This window comes from Gigantopelta aegis, chromosome 9 (assembly GCF_016097555.1).
Source record: "Gigantopelta aegis isolate Gae_Host chromosome 9, Gae_host_genome, whole genome shotgun sequence".
NCBI lineage: Eukaryota > Metazoa > Mollusca > Gastropoda > Neomphalida > Peltospiridae > Gigantopelta > Gigantopelta aegis.
This window is the reverse complement of record NC_054707.1, coordinates 77,903,784-77,924,077: the sequence shown is the minus strand read 5'-3', so window position 1 is coordinate 77,924,077 and position 20,294 is coordinate 77,903,784. Positions and strand designations below refer to the sequence as shown.

General features: G+C 36.2%; 1 protein-coding gene across 1 annotated transcript; it reads left to right on the top strand.

Annotated features, from left to right (window-relative positions):
• Positions 1 to 310: 310 nt before the first annotated feature.
• LOC121382139 (uncharacterized oxidoreductase YrbE-like) lies at positions 311 to 15,191 on the top strand. Its single transcript, XM_041511647.1, has 8 exons — positions 311 to 1,382; positions 4,105 to 4,334; positions 4,537 to 4,607; positions 5,285 to 5,393; positions 6,142 to 6,266; positions 6,865 to 7,097; positions 11,838 to 12,000; positions 14,694 to 15,191. Exons 2-8 carry the CDS (start codon positions 4,105 to 4,107, stop codon positions 14,807 to 14,809), a joined length of 1,047 nt encoding a protein of 348 aa, XP_041367581.1. The 5' UTR covers positions 311 to 1,382; the 3' UTR covers positions 14,810 to 15,191.
• Positions 15,192 to 20,294: the final 5,103 nt, after the last annotated feature.

The window sequence follows — 20,294 nt, the reverse complement described above, 5'->3', positions numbered from 1 at the left end:
ACACTACACAAAGGACAGAGTGCCGAATATATTCGGAGTCTTCAATGTGTCCGCAAGCACATAATATTGTTATACAGCGTGGAAATTTGTAACTATTTAAAGGAAGGAAATGTTTTATTTAACGACGCACTCAACACATTTTATTTACGGTTATATGGCGTCGAACATATGGTTAAGGACCACACAGATATTGAGAGAGGAAACCCGCTGTCGCCACTTCATGGGTTACTTTTTTCGATTAGCAGCAAGGGATCTTTTATATGTACCATCCCACAAACAGGATAGCACATACCACGGCCTTTGATATACCAGTCGTGGTGCACTGGCTAGAACGAGAAATAGCCCAAATGGGCCCACCGACGGAGATCGATTCTAGACCGACCGAGCATCAAGCGAACGCTTTACCACTTTACCGCTTTACCCGTCCCAATATGAACTAGCACATCCCGGGCCTGACTATACAACATAACAACGTCAGCAACAGCAGTAGGTTAGCAGATTGGCGGATCACTGTGTGGACCAGAACAACGTGTATGTGTTGCCGTGACCTGCGCGATCCCCGGATCTGTCGCCCATAGATTCTTAAGGACCGAGATGGTTTGACGTCTCTGATGTTTTGACAGCGATTCACGAGTGCATGTCATCACAGCTATATTTATTCCATTGCGCGCTTTTGGTTTTATTTAGTATGGGAGTGGCAGTTCTCTTTTTGAAGATGCAAGAAACGTATTTTCCAGTACATGATCTACACGGGAGTGACTGTCCTCCTATAGACGAGGCACTAGATAAAGATGCATAGCTTCAATCCCTATTTTTGACACATACCTATTCGACTGTATTATACAGAAATACGGTCTTGATTGCGAAAAACTGTTTTGTCGTTCAGATGTTTGCCTATGCTTCCGACAGCGCTCCTCCAAGAACTGCGATAGATACGTGCCCGGATATTGGACACTATCTTACAAGTCCTGCATGCAAGGTGTGATCGGTTCCACAAGAAGAATGGTGAGCTGTTTACAACCATGCACATGACACCCATTTGCCCTACTGAAGTGTGAAGCAACATTTTTAGTGTGGGCGACTTCCCTGAATTTGACCTGAAGTTTTTTTTCCCACTGTATCGCCATGGGACGTATTCTATTTGCAAGAATCAACTTTCCTTTACGTGATTAAAAACATATTTACTTCTGTGTGAACGATTTTCTCATGTTATTTATTTTGTCACGTTACAGAAACTTTTGGCGTCGAGTATATTAACATTTGATCAAAGTCTAAGATACACGGATATTTGGTCGACGTCCTTGTCCCACTGCTATTGCAGGCCTACAGACTTCAGCCTCGCACGAAGACAAAAAACGCATGACCGAAATCACAATACAGCGGTATGTATTTGAAACGTACTCCCACTTATTAATTAATACACCCCACTTTAAAACTGATTAGATTCGCCCTGACATTACTTACGAAACTTTGATAACACCAAAACAATGATTCACATATCCGACCTCGATTCCATTGTACCCGCACAGACACGCAGCCTACAGAAGTCGGACACGAACGTTTTACGGACCATTGGCGTAGTCAGTATTTTATATGGGGGTGGGTTGGGGTTGGGGTGGTCCCACACTGTCTATGGTGTTATGGGATAACAGGCAAATGTAAAATGTGATGAACTATTGGGTATGGCCCTCATTCCCCCAGGCTATGCCAGTGATAAGGGTATAAGATATTATAACATGTCCCAATCAACGAGGGAGGACACAATAAATGTGTTGTTGATTTCTAATTTTCTACTGACTGTGATGTACGTATTCAGAGGAAACGGATACCTACTAAATATATTGATATTTAAAAAAGAACAGAAGTTCGTTTTGTTTAACGACACCACTAGAACACATTGATTAATTAATCATCGGTCATTAGATGTCAAACATTTGGTAATTCTGACACGTAGTCTTTAGAGTACATTTTTCCATTAGCAGCAAGAGATCTTTTATATGTACTTTCCCAGAAACAAAACAGCACGTACCACGGCCAAATATGGGGCATTAGTTGGGACTTTAATGATCTATTTTACTTCACGAATAACTTGCGTGTCTGTGCCGATGCAGATGAATCGCAGCCTTAAATCGTATTGTAACAAAATATGTTTTATTTGTGAAATTAAAGATAAAATCTGTGATATGCTCAGTATATCTCTTATATATTTGATTGTATAGAACTTATTACCTACACATGCGTCGGGCGATTCACAAGCCAAGTTTTGAAATCGACCAGTAAATGTTAATGTTCACGATCAGCTGTAATTGAATTGTTACATATTATAATACTGTACTTCATAAGATGTCTTTCTGTAGATTATTTATCCCCACAGTATCATTTTGTCACATATTCTAATGATTCAATAATTGGTGGTCTATAGAAGAAGAAAAAAGCCTCCAAAAACAAAAATGTAAAACCCACAGTATCATTTTTATCACGCATCCTAATGATTCAATAATAGGTGGTCTATAAATTACTTAAAACCCACAGTATCATTCTATCACACATCCCTAATGATTCAATAATAGGTGGTCTTTAAATTACTTAAAACCCACAGTATCATTCTATCACACATCCTAATGATTCAATAATAGGTGGTCTATAAATTACTTAAATGAATGAATGTTTAACAACACCCCAGCACGAAAAATATATCGGCTATTGGGTGTCAAACTATGGTAATGCAAATAAATAAAGTGATGATCAACATCAATATAAAAATTCAAGGTTTAAACAAAAACAATGTAAAGAACTGTGCAAAAATACAAATACAAATATCACAGAATTTTACGGACACCGAATTTTACTCTAAACTTCAATTTGTGCTGTATTGGCCATTCTCAAAGAGAATGTTACACCCCTGCACCACGGTGAGGTTACAGCACACGCAGGGGAAATTACTTAAAACCCACAGTATCATTCTATCACACATCCCTAATGATTCAATAATAGGTGGTCTATAAATTACTTAAAACCCACAGTATCATTCTATCACACATCCTAAAGATTCAATAATAGGTGGTCTATAAATTACTTAAAACCAACAATGTCATTCTATCACACATCCTAATGATTCAATAATAGGTGGTCTATAAATTACTTAAAACCCACAGTATCATTCTATCACACATCCCTAATGATTCAATAATAGGTGGTCTATAAATTACTTAAAACCCACAGTATCATTCTATCACACATCCTAATGATTCAATAATAGGTGGTCTATAAATTACTTAAAACCAACAATGTCATTCTATCACACATCCTAATGAGTCAATAATAGGTGGTCTATAAATTACTTAAAACCCACAGTATCATTCTATCACACATCCTAATGATTCAATAATAGGTGGTCTATAAATTACTTAAAACCCACAGTATCATTTCTATCACGCATCCTAATAATTTAATAATAGGTGGTCTATAAATTTCCTTCCTCTGTTTAAAAGTAGTTTAAATATACATTTATGTAACATAATCGCCATGTATATTGTATGAATATAGAAGAGGACTTCGTAAGTTGTCAAACTTAAACCCGAATCTTCTGTTCTTTGTACAATAAAATATGTTTTCAATCAAATGTGTAACAAAAATATGCGGGGTGGGGGAGTAAGTAATCTATAAAAACAAACTTTGACAGCACACTTCCTTAACTACGGTTAATTGGGCCTCCATATTTTGTGGATGTTTCCGTTGGCCGAGCGGTTGACATCGCGGGCTGCCAAATGTCATGTGAATCGGTACTGTAGGTTCATATCCTGCCAATAGACACTTTGTGGTTTTTAAAATTATAAGTAATCTACAGAAACACAACTTTTTAGGGATGTGTGATAGAATGATACTGTGGGTTTTAAGTAATTTATAGACCACCTATTATTGAATCATTAGGATGTGTGATAGAATGATACTGTGGGTTTTAAGTAATTTATAGACCACCTATTATTGAATCATTAGGATGTGTGACAAAATGATACATATATACATACATACACATACACATACACATACACATACACACATACATGTATTTATTTTCAACAGTAGTTATTTAATATTTTCCAGATGTCCACAAAGAAAAGTATTCATATCAACGTTGCCATATTTGGTCTGGGACGCATAGGAAGACGCCATTTGCAAGGTCTGGCGAGAACATTCCGAGTGAACATCAAATGGATCGTTGACGATATTTCCCTCCATGACGACATACGAACATTACTACAAAAATACAGACTGGAACACGTGACCCGATTGGCGTCACTGGAAGATGCGGACATCGTTCACTTGGACACAAGGTCTAAATTATTTTACATTATAACTCCAATTTTCAATTACTCTTATTACAAAAGACGTGGATTGGCCATATTGGTTTATATGTATGTTAATACAATTCAATGAATACCATTACTGGACAGCATTTTCCAGAGCCTATACATGTACAACTAAACGTAACAAACATCGGGTATTTTCTAATTTATATTTGGTTTAAATTCACAGTGTCGAAGTTGTATTTGTGTGCACACCGACATGGCAGCACGAAGACATTGTCAAGAAAGCTTTGACTACAGGTAACTACAACCTGATTCCTTTTTGTTATCCACCTTATTGTCATCATCGTCGTCATGATCATCAGCAGAACAACCAAAAGAAGCATCACTAAAATTAGCCACAGCAGCGCAGCAGTACATAGTACATTTAATATCACCATTATCACGAACATCAGCACAATCACCATCAAAATCACATTGTTTTCATCACATCATGAACATTATCATCAACACCATCACCATTACTGGAAAATCAAACAAAACGAACACCGCAGCCTCATAACCTGGAACCTGTTTTCGTCTGTGTTACAAATAACACCTGTAGGCCTATGGTGATTGGCATAACATTAAAATGATTTTATCATTCATCGATATAACAACAGTTAACAGTATCGTTATCGAATTCATCATAATAATCGTTGATATCATCTTTACGATTTCATCATCATTAACATGCTTGACAATCATTTGTCATTAGCATTCAGACTCAGTTATCGTTACTTTACAAATGCATCAGAAGACTGGTAAAGTGATATATTTATTCATCTTTCAGCTGGAGGTGTGTGTTTGGGGATGGGGGGTGGGGGTGGTGGTTTACAACGCATATTATGATCACTTCATCTTCAAAGTTGTTCCCCCTCCTTCACCCTGCTTTCGATGTCTAGTTTGTTTGCATGTTTTTGTTTCGTTTATTCCAGGAAAACATGTCTTTTGCGAGAAACCTGTTGCCCTGACTGTGGAGACAGTCGAATATTGCTATGCCTTAGCGAAAGAGAACAATCGCATTTTGTTCTGCGCTTTCAATAAGTACGTCTAATGTGTATTTCTTGAGTACTTATTTTTCTGTTAACGTAGCTGAACGACAAACCGTTATCCACGAACAAGAGAGAATCTTTACATAATGCAGAGTGAAATGGGCAATTGGCAAAATAATTCTTTCAGATTCCATAAATGTCTACCTAGTACGTTGTAATATGAGGACTGCCACTCAGAGGAGATCCTTTACTGGACAATACACCCTTCCTGCACCGCTCAAAAGAGGACTGTCACTCTCAGACTAGTTTACTAAATCAAAACTAGCACAGGAGAGAGGTCACTGGAATAAATACAGCTGTGATGACATGTACCCATGAATCATTGTCACAACAGTGATGATATCAGGTGTTGGAGAAACATTATATGTATATCTGGCCTCACCGGTGGCACATATGTGTATTTATGTACATGCATTGTAATGTATTTATGTGCTGAACACGCTGTGAAATAATCGGCAATCATAATAAACATATTCGTATTAATATTAGTTTTTGTTATTTAAACACAATTCTGGAAGAAACCAGTGGTTATTCCTGGTGACATGATCATTATAATTTCCAATATTCTCGAGTTTATTATGCAAAGATTATATGTAGATGTATTAATTTAATTTGTAGTTATCGCAAATGGATGACAATAGAGAAATCCCTTAGATTGGAATTATGGGTATCAACTAATTAAAAATTAAAGTGGACCAATTTTTAGATTAATCAGCAAAACGAGTATTGTTTATTTACAGGCGATTCGATCCTGATTTCGATGTAATTTACAAAAAGAAACAAAATGGCGATCTAGGCAAAGTTCGACAACTCATCATGATATCAAGAGACCCACCAGTACCGATCAGTTACATCAAGGTGTCAGGTAAATACCTGATTTATATATTCCAATCTATATTTCTGTAGCGGCAATTTTCTTGTTTTAAAGGGACTTACCCTAGTTTCAACCTTTGACAATTAACACTAAGTTTAGTTAATCTACAAACCTGTAACACATTTGGATAAAGTTACAATTGAGTGAAACATGAGTCTGTGACTTTGAAATGGTGAAATACCCTCTAAAATAGATTAAAACTGGACTCCATAGCTGTTACTTCTCAAACGCACGTGTGTTTTTAAAAATATGAGAAATCCATTTTGTGATATTAAAAATATCAGGATGACCAGAAACACTTCGAATGACGGAAATGGATAATGTAAACAATAAAATCTAAGTAAAGTATGATTTCAATTATTAAAAACGGCTCTAATAGTAAAACAATATGTCTTAGTGTTTAAAAACTAGGGCATGTCTCTTTAACATACCAGTGTTTTGGTTTACTACTGTATCTCAATTTTCTGTTGAAAATGGATGACTATCAAGTATTTGGTACAGTATACCTGCTGTTCCAGCACATAGCTTCTTACGTTTAATATTTTATTCTTCTGATTTAAACAGTAATTTATTTTGTTCGTTCTACCAGGTGGAATATTTTACGACTCGTGTATCCACCAGCTGGACTACGTGTGTTACTTTCTAGGCGAGCGCCCCCTTACGGTCGTTGCCCATGGAAACACGACGTCACTGAAGGCCGACGACTATCGAGACTGTAATGACGTGGATCTCTCGACAATAATTCTCACCTTCCCGAGTGGAGCCATCGCGGTTATTGAGACTACTCGCGAGTGCTTGCACGGGTATGACCAGCACCTTGAGGTGAGGATACCCTGATCATACCACGTGGTTGGTGATATCGATACATGTGCTTTATAATTAGTACACCCAAAATCCTGGACCCAATTTCACAAAACATCATAAGCCTAGTTTTGCACGTTAACGTAAATTTATAATGAACCACAAGTCTTATTACTATTAACAGTACAACAAATATAGTTTGAAGTACACATCTTTCATTTTCTTTTGTTCTTAAAATGCCCCATTTTCCGTAATGATGTATACTTGGGTTTTTTCGTGAAATAGATACTAAGCACACATAAACGTTTGACTGGTATAACTGTTAGTCGGACCGGCCTCGGTGGCGTCGTAGTTAAGCCATCGGACATAAGCTGATAGGTACAAGGTTCCGTTCGCAGCCAAGTACCGGTGTCACATATAATTTGCACTCCCCTGAATTTGCACTCCCCAGTCAATATTGTACGTAGAATAAGCACTCCCCAGTGCATATTATACATGCAATATACACTTCCCCAGTTTATATTATATGTATAATATGCACTCCCTCTGAATAATATGCACTCCCCCATTACACGTAGGCTATAATCAGTTTTTAAGCACTAACAAATTATATGTTTTGAAGAACATTAAAAATTGGCGATTCCGAAGACTGCCCTTGTGGACAAGCGGCTGAAACACCCGAACATATTCTACAACACTGCAGCCTACAAAACACATCCAGATAATTAATATGGCCAAACCAACAACACTCGCCACAAAACTGCATGGAACAGTCACTGAACTAATGAACACCGCCTCTTTTGTGGGAATGACTGGTCTGATTATTTGACTAACGAAGAACGAGAAAAAGAAGAATATGTTTTGAGTGTGTTTGATGGTTGTATGGCCAGTGCACATTGTAAAAGTTGGTATAAATCTCAGTGGCGAATCTAGACGACGGTGTTGTTATATGAATCAGGGGCGGATCCGCCCTTACAAATTTGCAAAATAAAAATAATAACTCCTCATGTGTGGTGATTGGATGGATCCCAGAATCTCTTCACCCACCCCTTGATTCCCTTTATTCAGATTAATGTGACAGAAATTATGTGGAGATAACATTGCAAAGTTTGGTTCATATTTTATAACCAAAAACTCATTACTCCAGACCCATCCCACCCCAGTTAAGTGCAACCTTGTATGCCCATGGGTAGATCTACAAATAGTCTTAAAGAGGAAACCCTCCAGATACATTTTTCCATTAGTAGCAAAGGATCAAAATTAGTAATTATGGGAAATGGGGTTTGTGTGTTATATTCTTTAGAGAATGATTATTTCTACCCCCACTCAATAATTCTGAATCAAATATATTATTGGTAATAAATCTTAAGACGTACCACTGAAACCCCTAGAAACTCGGCCAGCCTACCTTTAATCATAGTACATGTTCTTATATAAAGTATTGAGGTTCTTATATAAATTCTTAGTTAAATGTTTGTTAAGGGTAAACTTTCATATGGTTTTGTGTCTTTATAGTGTAAATGGTTTGAAAGACATGGGATGGATGTTTTTTGTTCCAACAGAATACTTTTTTGTAGACATATATGCAGTTTTTACTAGTGTAATTTTTAGTTAACATACATAACTGTTTTTTCTCTCCTATGTATTAACAATTTCTTGTCAAAGTTTTTCTTATGTAGATCTCGTCTCCTTGGGAATAAAATTTATGTTACGTTACACTACGTCACATCACGTCACGTTATGTTACGTTATTCGACATGAATAGAACATGTTTTAGGTGGGGGGTTTTCACAGCGAACTGGGCCTCAGTTTACGATCGTTCTTGCAATTTTCAGAGGACTGATTTTAGGTGATCTTAACGCTAAGATGGCTTTGTAAAACGAGGCCCTGAACTGTAACTTGAAACACCACACACACACACACGTTTGACATAGTATGCTAATAACAAACACGAATAGTGGAATTGAACACTCTAGGCATCACGTATAGGTGCTAAGCTAAGTGGAAAACCCTCCTGAGATGTTATTGTATCGTAAGGTCTATTGCCTTCTGTGTTCCTGTTACAACCAGTACTCCACGACTGGTATATCAAAGGCCGTAGTACCTGCTGTCCTTATGGAAGGAAATTTCCATTGCTGCTAATCGATAACATTGCTAATGTATCTGCAGTGGGTTTCTCCTCTTAGACAAAGTGTAGCAATGACCATATTAGAAAGTAACAGCTATACATTGAAACTCATATCGTATTCAGTTCCTATCGCATTCATTAAGTCTGTGTTTACCTTTATTATTCTGTTACATGCCGGTTTCTGTCGGCAAAATGTAGTTTACATTTGACAGTTGTTCAGGTAAATAAAGAAGATATAGTTCATTAGAATATCCTGAAGGTAATACATTTTTGGTTTGCCTTTATCTTTAAGCATAGATATATTTATTTCCTCTTCTATTCCGTTGTGTGTGTGTGTGTGTGTGTGTGTGTGTGTGTGTGTGTGTGTGTGTGTGTGTGAATATTACAATTAATAATAGTATATTAAAATAATTTTATTAAGTATTCCTTTTCTTTATTGACCACGTCATTTTTAAAAACCAATATCAAAAATTGGGTTAGACTTTATTTGAGCAATAAACTGGCTCTATATATAGATTTTGTACAGAAGTAGGAAATGTTTTATTTAACGACGCACTCAACACATTTTATTTACGATTATATGGCGTCGGATATATGGTTAAGGACCATACAGATATTGAGAGAGGAAACCCACTGTCGCCACTTCATGGGCTAATCTTCTTTTTTTCAATTTTTTTATTTATTTTTTATTATTATTTAATTTTTTTTTAATAATAACTGTTTATTTTTTCTTGACCATTCCCTTGTTGACAAATATCAACCCATGCAAAGGGAGAAGATATGGGTTGTTACAATAATTTTATATATAATTTATACACACACAATGTAGTTACTACTTTATAGGCAGACTTAATTAAAATAATATATTCACAAGGACCTGGATTTTAACAAGTATCTAGAGTAAATGAAAGTATATAATGATATATGAAAATGAGAGAGAGAGAGAGAGAGAGAGAGAGAGAGAGAGAGAGAGAGAGAGAGAGAGAGAGAGAGAGAGAGAGAGAGAGAGAACAAATATGCACACACATACACACGCACGTGTTTTGATTATGTACATATTTATCATTATTTATAACAACATTTCAGTGGTCTGTAAAAACAAGTAGGATATACAATAGACATACAGATATGAAGGTGTTTTACTTTACATCAATTTTACGTGACCTGTTGGGGCTGATGAAAACAAATGAATGAACAAAAGTAATTTTAAGATTATATATCAAATAGAGAATGGTATATTGCCCACTTGGTAACGAATTTATTAAAGCAGTTTTTACTGTAGTGAATATGTTTCTCAATCAGGTATCTTTGTTTAACTTCGTTTTGGAAATGAGTAATGTTTAACTGTACATTTTGCACTTTGCATTTATATATAAAATACTTAGCTAACAATAATAATAAATCGAAAATATTATCTGTTTTAGTATTACTTTTACATCCAAATATAACAAGTTCAAATGATAAATTTAGGTTAAATATATGATTACAAGATTTTAATAACCAATTCAAAAAATTGTTCCAAAAAGCTGAACAAATTTACATTCCCAAAATAGATGTTCTATAGATTCTCGCATTTCATGACAAAAAGTACACATTTCACTGTCAATAAGTTTTAGTTTATAAGCAAACGTGTTGGTAGTCAGTATCCTGTGTAAAATTCTATATTGGAACCATCTTAATTTTATTTCTTGAGTGGTTATAAATGGCTTTAAATAGATAACAGACCAGTTTAGGTTGGAAGTGAAATGAAGTTGCCATTTTAGTATGGCAATTCGACAACGTTAATGTATAATAATATAATTTTGAGCCTTTTCTAATAGAGCAAAGTGTCCGTTGAACCGGAGAATCGTCCAAGGAGATATTTGTTTCAACTTTTTTAATATTTGTTTTCCTAAAATATGACTTAACGGAATTAACGACGCCATGGTATTCTAGAAAAGAAACATCTAACTCGTATATATCATTAAATTCATTTAAAGTAAAAAAATCTCCTCGCTCATTAACAAGATCGCAAATCTGAGAAATGCTTTTCTCAAGCCATTTCTTTTTCAAAAAGGTTTTCCTATCAATTTTTATTTGGGAATTATAAAAAATTGGTTCAGATAAGAAATCTTCAAAGGATGTTACTTTTATTGCTGTCGAGAAGTCGTAAAAAGCCTGAATACTGTCCTTCCAAAACAGGTTATTTACATTTTTGAAACATTTTGAGGGGAAGTCGTTACCAAATACAGAAGCTAATCTTTTTATTAGCAGCAAGGGATCTTTTATATGCACCATCTCACAGACAGAATAGTACATACCACGGCTTTTGATGTACCAGTCGTGGTGCACTGGCTGGAACGAGAAATAGCCCAATGGACCCACCGACGAGGATCGATCCCAGACCGACCGCGCATCAAGCGAACGCTTTACCACTGGGCTAGTTGAAGATTTGACATTATTGGGTCACTTATTTCTCAGTAAATACAAATGTTGAGTTAGCTTTGAGGGAGCATTGGACCATATATTTCTTGTAATTAAATACATCTAACTCAACATGTAGGCCACAAAGAGCAACGCATTTCGTGTAATTAAAAAGAGCTTCATATTTAAGCATTGATGAACATGACTAATATTAGGGTTTTTGGTTTTAGGTTCTCGGATCGAAAGCAATAGCCAAGTGTGGAAATACCCCTGTGTCTGCCAGCAAAGTGTTGTTGGCTACTGGGGTAATACAAGATGGCTGCCCAGATGTGTTCGCAAGATTCGGCAAGTCGTATGTTGTCGAGGTAGACCACTTCCTGGATGTCGTTCAGGGTAAGTGTCGTCTGCTGGGAATATAACCGTGACATACACGTCTGGTTTACTGACATGTTGTACACAGTTTAGCTTTATTTGAAACACTGACAAAAACCAGGTATCACATCATGCAAGAAGTGATACTATTTCACGTATTATGCAGTGATCTAAGTTTATAAAGCTGGAGTAGCAGTATATCAAATGGCATCTCTCCGGATCAAAGTTCAAGTCTTCCTAACTTTAACATAGAGTATAGAATACTGTCTCGCCTGCGATTGGTGACTATGTAATCACAATGAACTGATTTGCATGGTCAGTAAATTCATGTATATTAATTTTAACCAATATTAGTATATCTTGTACGTTTCTGAGTGCCACCATTTGTTGTGTAGAACGAACGATAGTCAAAGATACTTATTGTTATATTTAAAGCTGCGTATAGTCCTTCATACAGAACGCCTTTTTTCATACTGTGAAATTTACTACAGGTTATCTATTTCTGAGCCGATGGTTTTATAAATTTTACCCAAAAATATTATTGTTTTGTTTTTTCAAAAACATTTTTACTTTTCTTCTTATGTCAAACCAAACTGAAAGTATTAAAAAAATAATAATAAATTTTTGTAGGATGATGAGATAGTAAAGGCGAGGTCTTGTATTTATATCCATGATGTATATGTTGACTGAAAGATCGCTAGTTGTCTATGTAATTTGATTCGGTGGTATACCCTCTCTGACACCACAGCACAGACTGCATCACGTTTAGGTCCGGACTTGAGATCATTAGTCTGCTATTTTGATTGCATTGTATTTCTACGCATACAAATACACACAACATATTGGACCGAATTTACAAAGCCTGTTTATGTCTTACATGCGTTTAACTACATACATTTATTATGCATTAACACCTGTGTTTAAGAAAAACAGGCTTCGTAAATTCGACCCAATGTGTTCACAGAAACAGTAATGATTAATAAACCAGTAACTGCCGCCCTTAAGTGCGTTTTGTATATCCCTATAGATCTGTCTTGTACAGTGATACGACTTTGGTATGTGCAAAGATAACATTTTGTTTGTAATAACTGTTGTGTATTTCCTGTTATATTCAGGTATCTATCTTGTATCATCTGGGCACTATTGTATAGTTGCGGTGCAGGATCGAACGACGTCTGTAGATCCATTCGAGTGCACCACAACCAGTGCATCACAACTGGTCAAAGCCGTGCTATGTGCTTTCCTGTCTGTGGGAAAGTACAAAGATCCCTTACTGCATTAGAAAAAATATATAGAGGGTTTCTTCTGATGACTAGGCCTATACGTGTCAGAATTACCAACTGTTTGACATCTAATAGCTGAGATTAATTAATCAATATGCTCTAGTGGTGTCGTTAAACAAAACAAACTTTAACTGTTGTATAGATGTGGACACCACATTGGCCAGAATTATGATTTCGTCCTCAGTTTTGAACAGAGATACGGCGTACAATATGCTAACGATCATATTGGTTTGCTATTATTTTCTAGACTGAACGATTTTGTCGGTGTGCTCCACAAAATCGCTCAATATCTTACGTCTAACAGAATTAATTGCTGATAGAAATATCCTTCGACTATATATATATATAAGCCTAAGCAAAATATGTGTGTTTCAGGTTTCATCCTTAAAAAAATAGGGCAAGTAGGGACGTTTGTTTTTGTTCCGAATCTAGTTTGCTGATTGAAAAAAACAATAGGAATCATGATTTTAAAAAATAATGTTTTGTGTTGTTGTTTTTTTAAATGTCAGGGTCGCCACATAAAATTAGTGTAGGTCGGGAAACCGGAAACACACATATTGTTTTTTTAGCCCTTAACACAAACTTCTGTATTGAATTCATAAAAGACGTCTGGACTAAGTGGACCAAGTCTTGTGACTAATGCAGCTTTACCAGCATATTTTAATGGTCTCGGTCTATTGTAAAAGTGTAGTATTCACTGACAGTAATAAGGAAACCTTTTGTAGGAATTAGGACTAGACACTCAGTGACCCCGATAAGCAGGACAACTAGGGCCAAGTTCAGCCAGAGAGAGCAGGACAAATATTTTCTAGACTGGTTTTTGCGCTTCACGTTAAAGCAACATGACCACATCACAAACAGTCAAATCGTTCGCAAAAATTAGCGTTTCTTGCTGTAACTAAACGAAAACCAAAAGACTTGGTTTTGTTTTGTTATGGGTTGTTTTTAATTTTCATTTACCATAGTTATTTTATAATATACGAAGCTAATGTGCTCTATGATAATGTTTCAGAATGATATCTGTCTCAGACACCTCTGTACATATTTCTAATTAGTTTAACACTCTTGTGCAAAACACAATTTCATGAAGAAAGTTAAATTTCAAGTTAAATTAGAAGTCTGAACTCACAACATCCAAATTTCTATTTCGATCCTTAGGAACAAATCAGCAGTTTCCATCTCCTTGTAAATGATGTTCCAGGCAGTATTGCCAATTTGCCAATAATGTGAAATAGAAATTATTCACAATGGATCAAAGGGGTAAAATATTTTATTGAAAAAATTACTAATTATTACCTTAAAGGATAAGCAATCCAATTGCAGTATTGGTTTTCAAGGCATTGTTATTATTAAACATATTAAAGATAAAACTACTGATTCCCAAATATATTTCAATTTCAGTGTTTTGGGGTTTTTCTTTTCTTTTCGCAGGTAAAACGGAATGTCTTGTGAAGCCACACGAATGCATCATGGCGTCCGAGTTGGCACATCTTTGTGAAGAATCACTCAAAACGGGCCAGGTCGTTAAAGTGCCACAAAAGAATTGAAATGACGCTTGGTCCAAGATGTCATATCTGTAGGGATGCAATGAAAAGCAAAACACCCAACTTTTTAAATATGTGTGATGTCTTATAATAAGAATAACATTTATCAAACGTACGTCAGTAGAGGAAAAACATCGTGAGCTAGCGGTGGGTTTTTTTGTGTGTGTTTTTTTTGTTTGTTTGTTTGTTTGTTTGTTATTGTTTTTTTGACAGCCGCTAGCCCATCGGGCTACTGGTTTTGCATTTGTCACTAGCCCTGTGTTAAAAAGCAATAGCCCCGGGCGTCGGACTAACGGATTTGTCGAACTCTATCTTATTGACATGTGAGGAGTTTAACTTATGTGAAAACAATATTTTTAATACAATAAAATATTTATAAAATGAATCCAAATTGTTTACCTGTCATGTTTCCCATGCACCAGTATTGAATGGATGGACGGAATGTACCGTACGGTAAATTACTGAAGAAAAAAGAAGTCTAGTGGAGACGGATACATATAGTGTCATTACGAAACAGATAGAAACCACTCACAGAGAGCATCTACCGCTGTATGGTGGGTTAGTTGTGGCGTGAACTGCCAGAACGGATAGAAACCACTCACAGAGAGCATCTACCGCTGTATGGTGGGTTAGTTGTGGCGTCAACGTGACTGCCAGAACGGATAGAAACCACTCACAGAGAGCATCTACCGCTGTATGGTGGGTAGTTGTGGCGTCAACGTTACTGCCAGAACCCAAATGCATATTGTTCACGGGAGGCTCACGGGACAATACTACCGTGACAACATCCTTTCCAGGGGCGGGGCGTAGGCCAGTGGTAAAGCGCTCGCTTGATGCGCGATCGGTCTGGGATCGATCCCCATTGGGCTATTTTTCTGTGGGATGGTGCATATAATATAAAAGATCTCTAACGAAAAAAATATACCCGATTTCCTCTCTAAGACTATATGTAATTTTTACTAAATGTTTGACATCCAATAGCTGATGATTAGTAAATAAATGTGCTCTAGTGGTGTCGTTAAACAAAACAAACTTTAACACCCTTTCATCGATTGTTGCACCCTTCGCGCGTAAGGCTAGGGGACGTCTTGTTTTTCAGGCTACAACGCCCGTGATCAACGTAGTCGACTAGTCACTGCGTACCTGCCGCAGACAAATGTCAACACCCATTGAACACATATGCATCAGATAACGTCTCCGAAACCGTTAACGTCATCAGGCCAACTTGGCAAGATTATTAATGCTGATGAACATTTGATCAGGAGTATGCCACATCTGATTCGTACCTGCTTGGCGAACCGCTGGTGTTTTACCCGCTATTAGTGCATAAAAGAAAAACTTTAATTTCACAATAACGACCATTGTTGAATATGTGGGTCACATCCGGACATACCTAATTTAAATGGTTTGAATAGTTTGTGTGTCAGTGACTTGTCACATGAGTATTTCTGCTTTGCCACTAATTACTATTCCTACAAATATTGAAACATCTTTATTATATTGTTATTTTTTAATATTCCCTGTTTATTTTGAACAGTATATTAATGATATATACTGAGCAACAAAAAGAAACGCAAATAATACAAATACCCTATATTATTCTTTTGGTGAGTGATATTAATTAACACAGCATATCTCTTCTAAATGATATCCAAAATTGCACCATTTCGGTTAAGTGTTCTTCTTTCTATTTCATATCACTGTTTCAAACACACATTTTTATTAACATTTGCGTATCGCATTTCTTTCGTTGTTTAGTATGTTATAAATACCAAACATCATAAAAAACCCACAACAAAAAACCCAAATAAACAACAACAACCCGATAACTCTACTGAATATAGAATGATTTAAAAAGTATAATGACTGTAACTATGCTGTTTCATAACCCTGTATGGATATTTTCAATCTTTAGTATAGATTTTAAGTCATAGGTCAAATATTGTTAAAACAGCAACAGATTCAAAATTGTAAGTAAAAAAATGCGACGCAAACGATAAGCCCTCCCCAAAAAAACCCTCCAAAACCCAAAACAAAACAAAAAACAAAAGAGAAGATAACCGTACTGAATATAAAATTTTCTAAAATGTATGGGGACTTCACTGTTTATTCTATTATTATTATTATTATTATTATTATTAGCATTTGCATATCGCATATCGCATTTCTTTCGTTGCTTAGTATATATTACCAAACATTATATATCGGGTTCCCCCACCCCCCAACCCCCCACAACCCCCCCAAACCCCCCCCCCACCCCAAAACAAAAACAAAACCCCCACCTATAACCCTCCTGAATATAGAATTATTTAAAAAGAATTGAGACTGTAATGTTAATACTTCATACTAATTACTATATGGATATATATTTTCCACATTCAGTGAAAATTGTAGGCCCATAAGTCAAATAGTGTTAAAATAGCAACAGATTCAAAATTGTAAGTCATAAAATGCGACGCCAAAAGCTAATAAGTGAAATCTACTTTTGTTTACTTAGCAATGTGGTCTAAGTGTCCACCGTCTTGCTCGTAGACTGCCCTCAAATATTTGTTTTCCATGGGGAAATCGATTTTCTGATTTCTTCGAATGTGATTTCTTCCCATTTCTCTCTTATTTTGTCCTTTCGTTCATTCTTCGTGAATTTTGCCGTGTCATGAACAAGCGCGACTTGTGAGATATGATTGCAAACTTCACGAGATGAGATATAAATCATATTTGACAAAAAACATGAAATTTTCTATTTATTATATAACTTTTGGCAATTTACCTTTATTTTTAAAATGCCAGTAGAAAATAGTTCCGGTTTTCTCACAGTTAAGATAACACTTTCTACAGTGACAATAACACATTTTAGAGTGAAATCGTGACCTTTTTACTCTAAATGTGTTATCGTCACTGAGTGAATGATAACACTTTTATTTCATTGATATTTTAAGATATTTAACTAAATGTTATACAATAAAATTTCACTTCGCTTTTGGTGTAAATGTTTTGTGAATCTGTTGGTATTTTTAACAATATTTGACCTATGGGCCTACACTTTTTTTACTGAATGAGGCAAATATCTATATTGTAATGAGCGTGGAATATTAAAATTACAGACCCCATACGTTTTAGCCTATTCCATATTCAAGAGGGTTATCGTTTTTGAGGGTTGTTTTGGCCATCCAATATAACAAGCGGCTCGCTTGCAAATTCAGTGGATACTGTTCACCAGTGATATAAACATGTTCATGCTATCTAAAACGTGGGCTTTAAAGTTTTAAGTTGATGACAAAAACACAAAAGCCACAACTTTAAATATATTTGATAATTTGTAATTTTTATATAATATCCAATGCATAGTTTATTTAAAATGTACATTTTAATCATTCAACATAAACAAAACAAAACAAAAACAGTTACTTTTGGAAAAGATACAGTAAACCAAGGAGATAGCATTTTATTTAAGCATTTTATTTAAAACAATTATTATTTGAACTGCGAGGAAAGCTTTTATACTATTAAAATATACTTCGAAATTTTCATTACTATTTTAAAAATATATTTGCCGCTAACTACAGTAACTAGCAGGGAGCATTTTGTTTTCAAAATCTTGATTAGCGATATTTTTAGTCAAGTGAAAATTGATTAGCAACTACTGTTTATTGTTTTAAAATTGTGTAGCGATCTATGAATACTGAATAAAATGTTCCCTGGTTAGTATATTACAATGCTGACAAAGTTCGATTATACTCCAACCCCACCTCGTGTATTACAATTTATTTCCATATTCCAGATGGCCAGGATAAGCTACAGTATGCACATGTGTAATGAAGCTTATTTTGTCCAAAAAATAGTTGACTGGCTAACAGCGCATAAGGCCCTGTCACACTGTAGCGTATCGTATTAGCGTATGTCAGCGTATGAAAAATATCACTCATACGCTGGTATACGCTGACATACGCTAGGGGTACGTTAGGCATAGGTTGTATACGTTTGAAGCACGGTGGCATACGCTGGCATACGCTGGCATACGGCGAGGTAGAAAATAATTTTTAAGCATGTTTAAAAAAATGTGTGCGTACTCCGACGTATGGTTTATACGCTAAGCATACGTTAGGCAGACGCTGAATACGCTAGAGGTACGTGACTCCTAGGTCGAGTACGCTGGTCGTACGCTGACATACGCTGCCATGAAGGTGTACCGTATAGCTAGCGTATTGATAGCGCATTGATAGCGCATGAGTAACGTACTTCTAACGTATGTCTGACGTATCTGCAACGTATATAGACATCTTGGCGTATGCCTAACGATTGAGTAACGTAATTAACATACAACTAGCGTATGATTGGCGTCTGGCCAGCGTATACCCAGCGTATTGCCAGCGTTTTGAGAAAGTGTACATATAGGTTCCCATTTGTAGCTCTTCTTCACTTCTACTGCAATAATGCTGCAATCTGGAATGACTGCCGTTGATATAAGCACTTTGTCACGTGATCGAGATACGCTGGACATACGCAGTTCATACGCTACTCATACGCTAGCCATACGCAGAGTACGCTGGCCATACGCTGGTCACACGCTGACATACGCTGGTCATACGCTGTCATACGCTAGCCATACGCAGAGTACGCTGGCCATAGGCTAACATTTCCTGACATTCACTGGTCATACGCTGGCCATACGCTGGCTATACGCTACTCATACGCTACGCATAGGTTAAATACGGTAAGTATACGCACAATTCTGCATTTTCAAGGGCTTCTTGTGCGTATGAAAATTCATACGTTTCTCTCATACGCTATAGTGTGACAGGGCCAAAACCAGAGCGCCACCTTTCGTTCACGTTGCTAATACTTGGACAGCTGCGACATTTTAGGCCGTTACAGCAATTATCATCGCCTGAAAGTTCATGTAACTCACAGCCTTTCATTGGTGATATAAATCAATGTGCTTTAGGGGTGTCGTTAAACAAAACAAACTTTAACTTTTTCATTGTGGATATGGAAGTTTTTTTTAAAGTTCTTTTCTCCTAATGCCACCCCAACCCACCCCTTCAACATTCTGCTGACAGATCTAGGTCACTAGCCATAGTTAAATAACCAAACTTTACTAATAGTGATTTACACGACTTTATTCTTATGTATACTCATCGCATAATGCAATCAATATAATGACAGTAACTACGCACCGCACCATCTAGTAACGTATATCGAGCTATATATACTAGTACTGATGGATACAAATAAGGGAGCATATACATATATAGAATACTAAACGAGCTTGCCTGTCATATTATTTTTATGAAATGAGTGAATAGTTTTGGTATCTGACGAGCGAAAGCGAGTTACATACCAACACTGTTCACGAGTTTCATAAAAATGGTATTTTATTTATTACAAACCAACTGCAAACAAGCCGCAACGTAGAAGTAAGAAAATGTCGAGACCTACTACACGTTTCTACAAATTGGGTCAGCATGTGATCTACGTCACGCTCACGTCA

Coding starts and splice junctions, on each gene's coding strand:
- LOC121382139 (XM_041511647.1), top strand. CDS start 4,105: ATGTCCACAAAGAAAAGTATTCATATCAACGTTGCCATATTTGGTCTG. Junction 4,335..4,536: donor ATCGTTCACTTGGACACAAG/GTCTAAATTATT, acceptor TTAAATTCACAG/TGTCGAAGTTGTATTTGTGT. Junction 6,267..6,864: donor CAGTTACATCAAGGTGTCAG/GTAAATACCTGA, acceptor TCGTTCTACCAG/GTGGAATATTTTACGACTCG.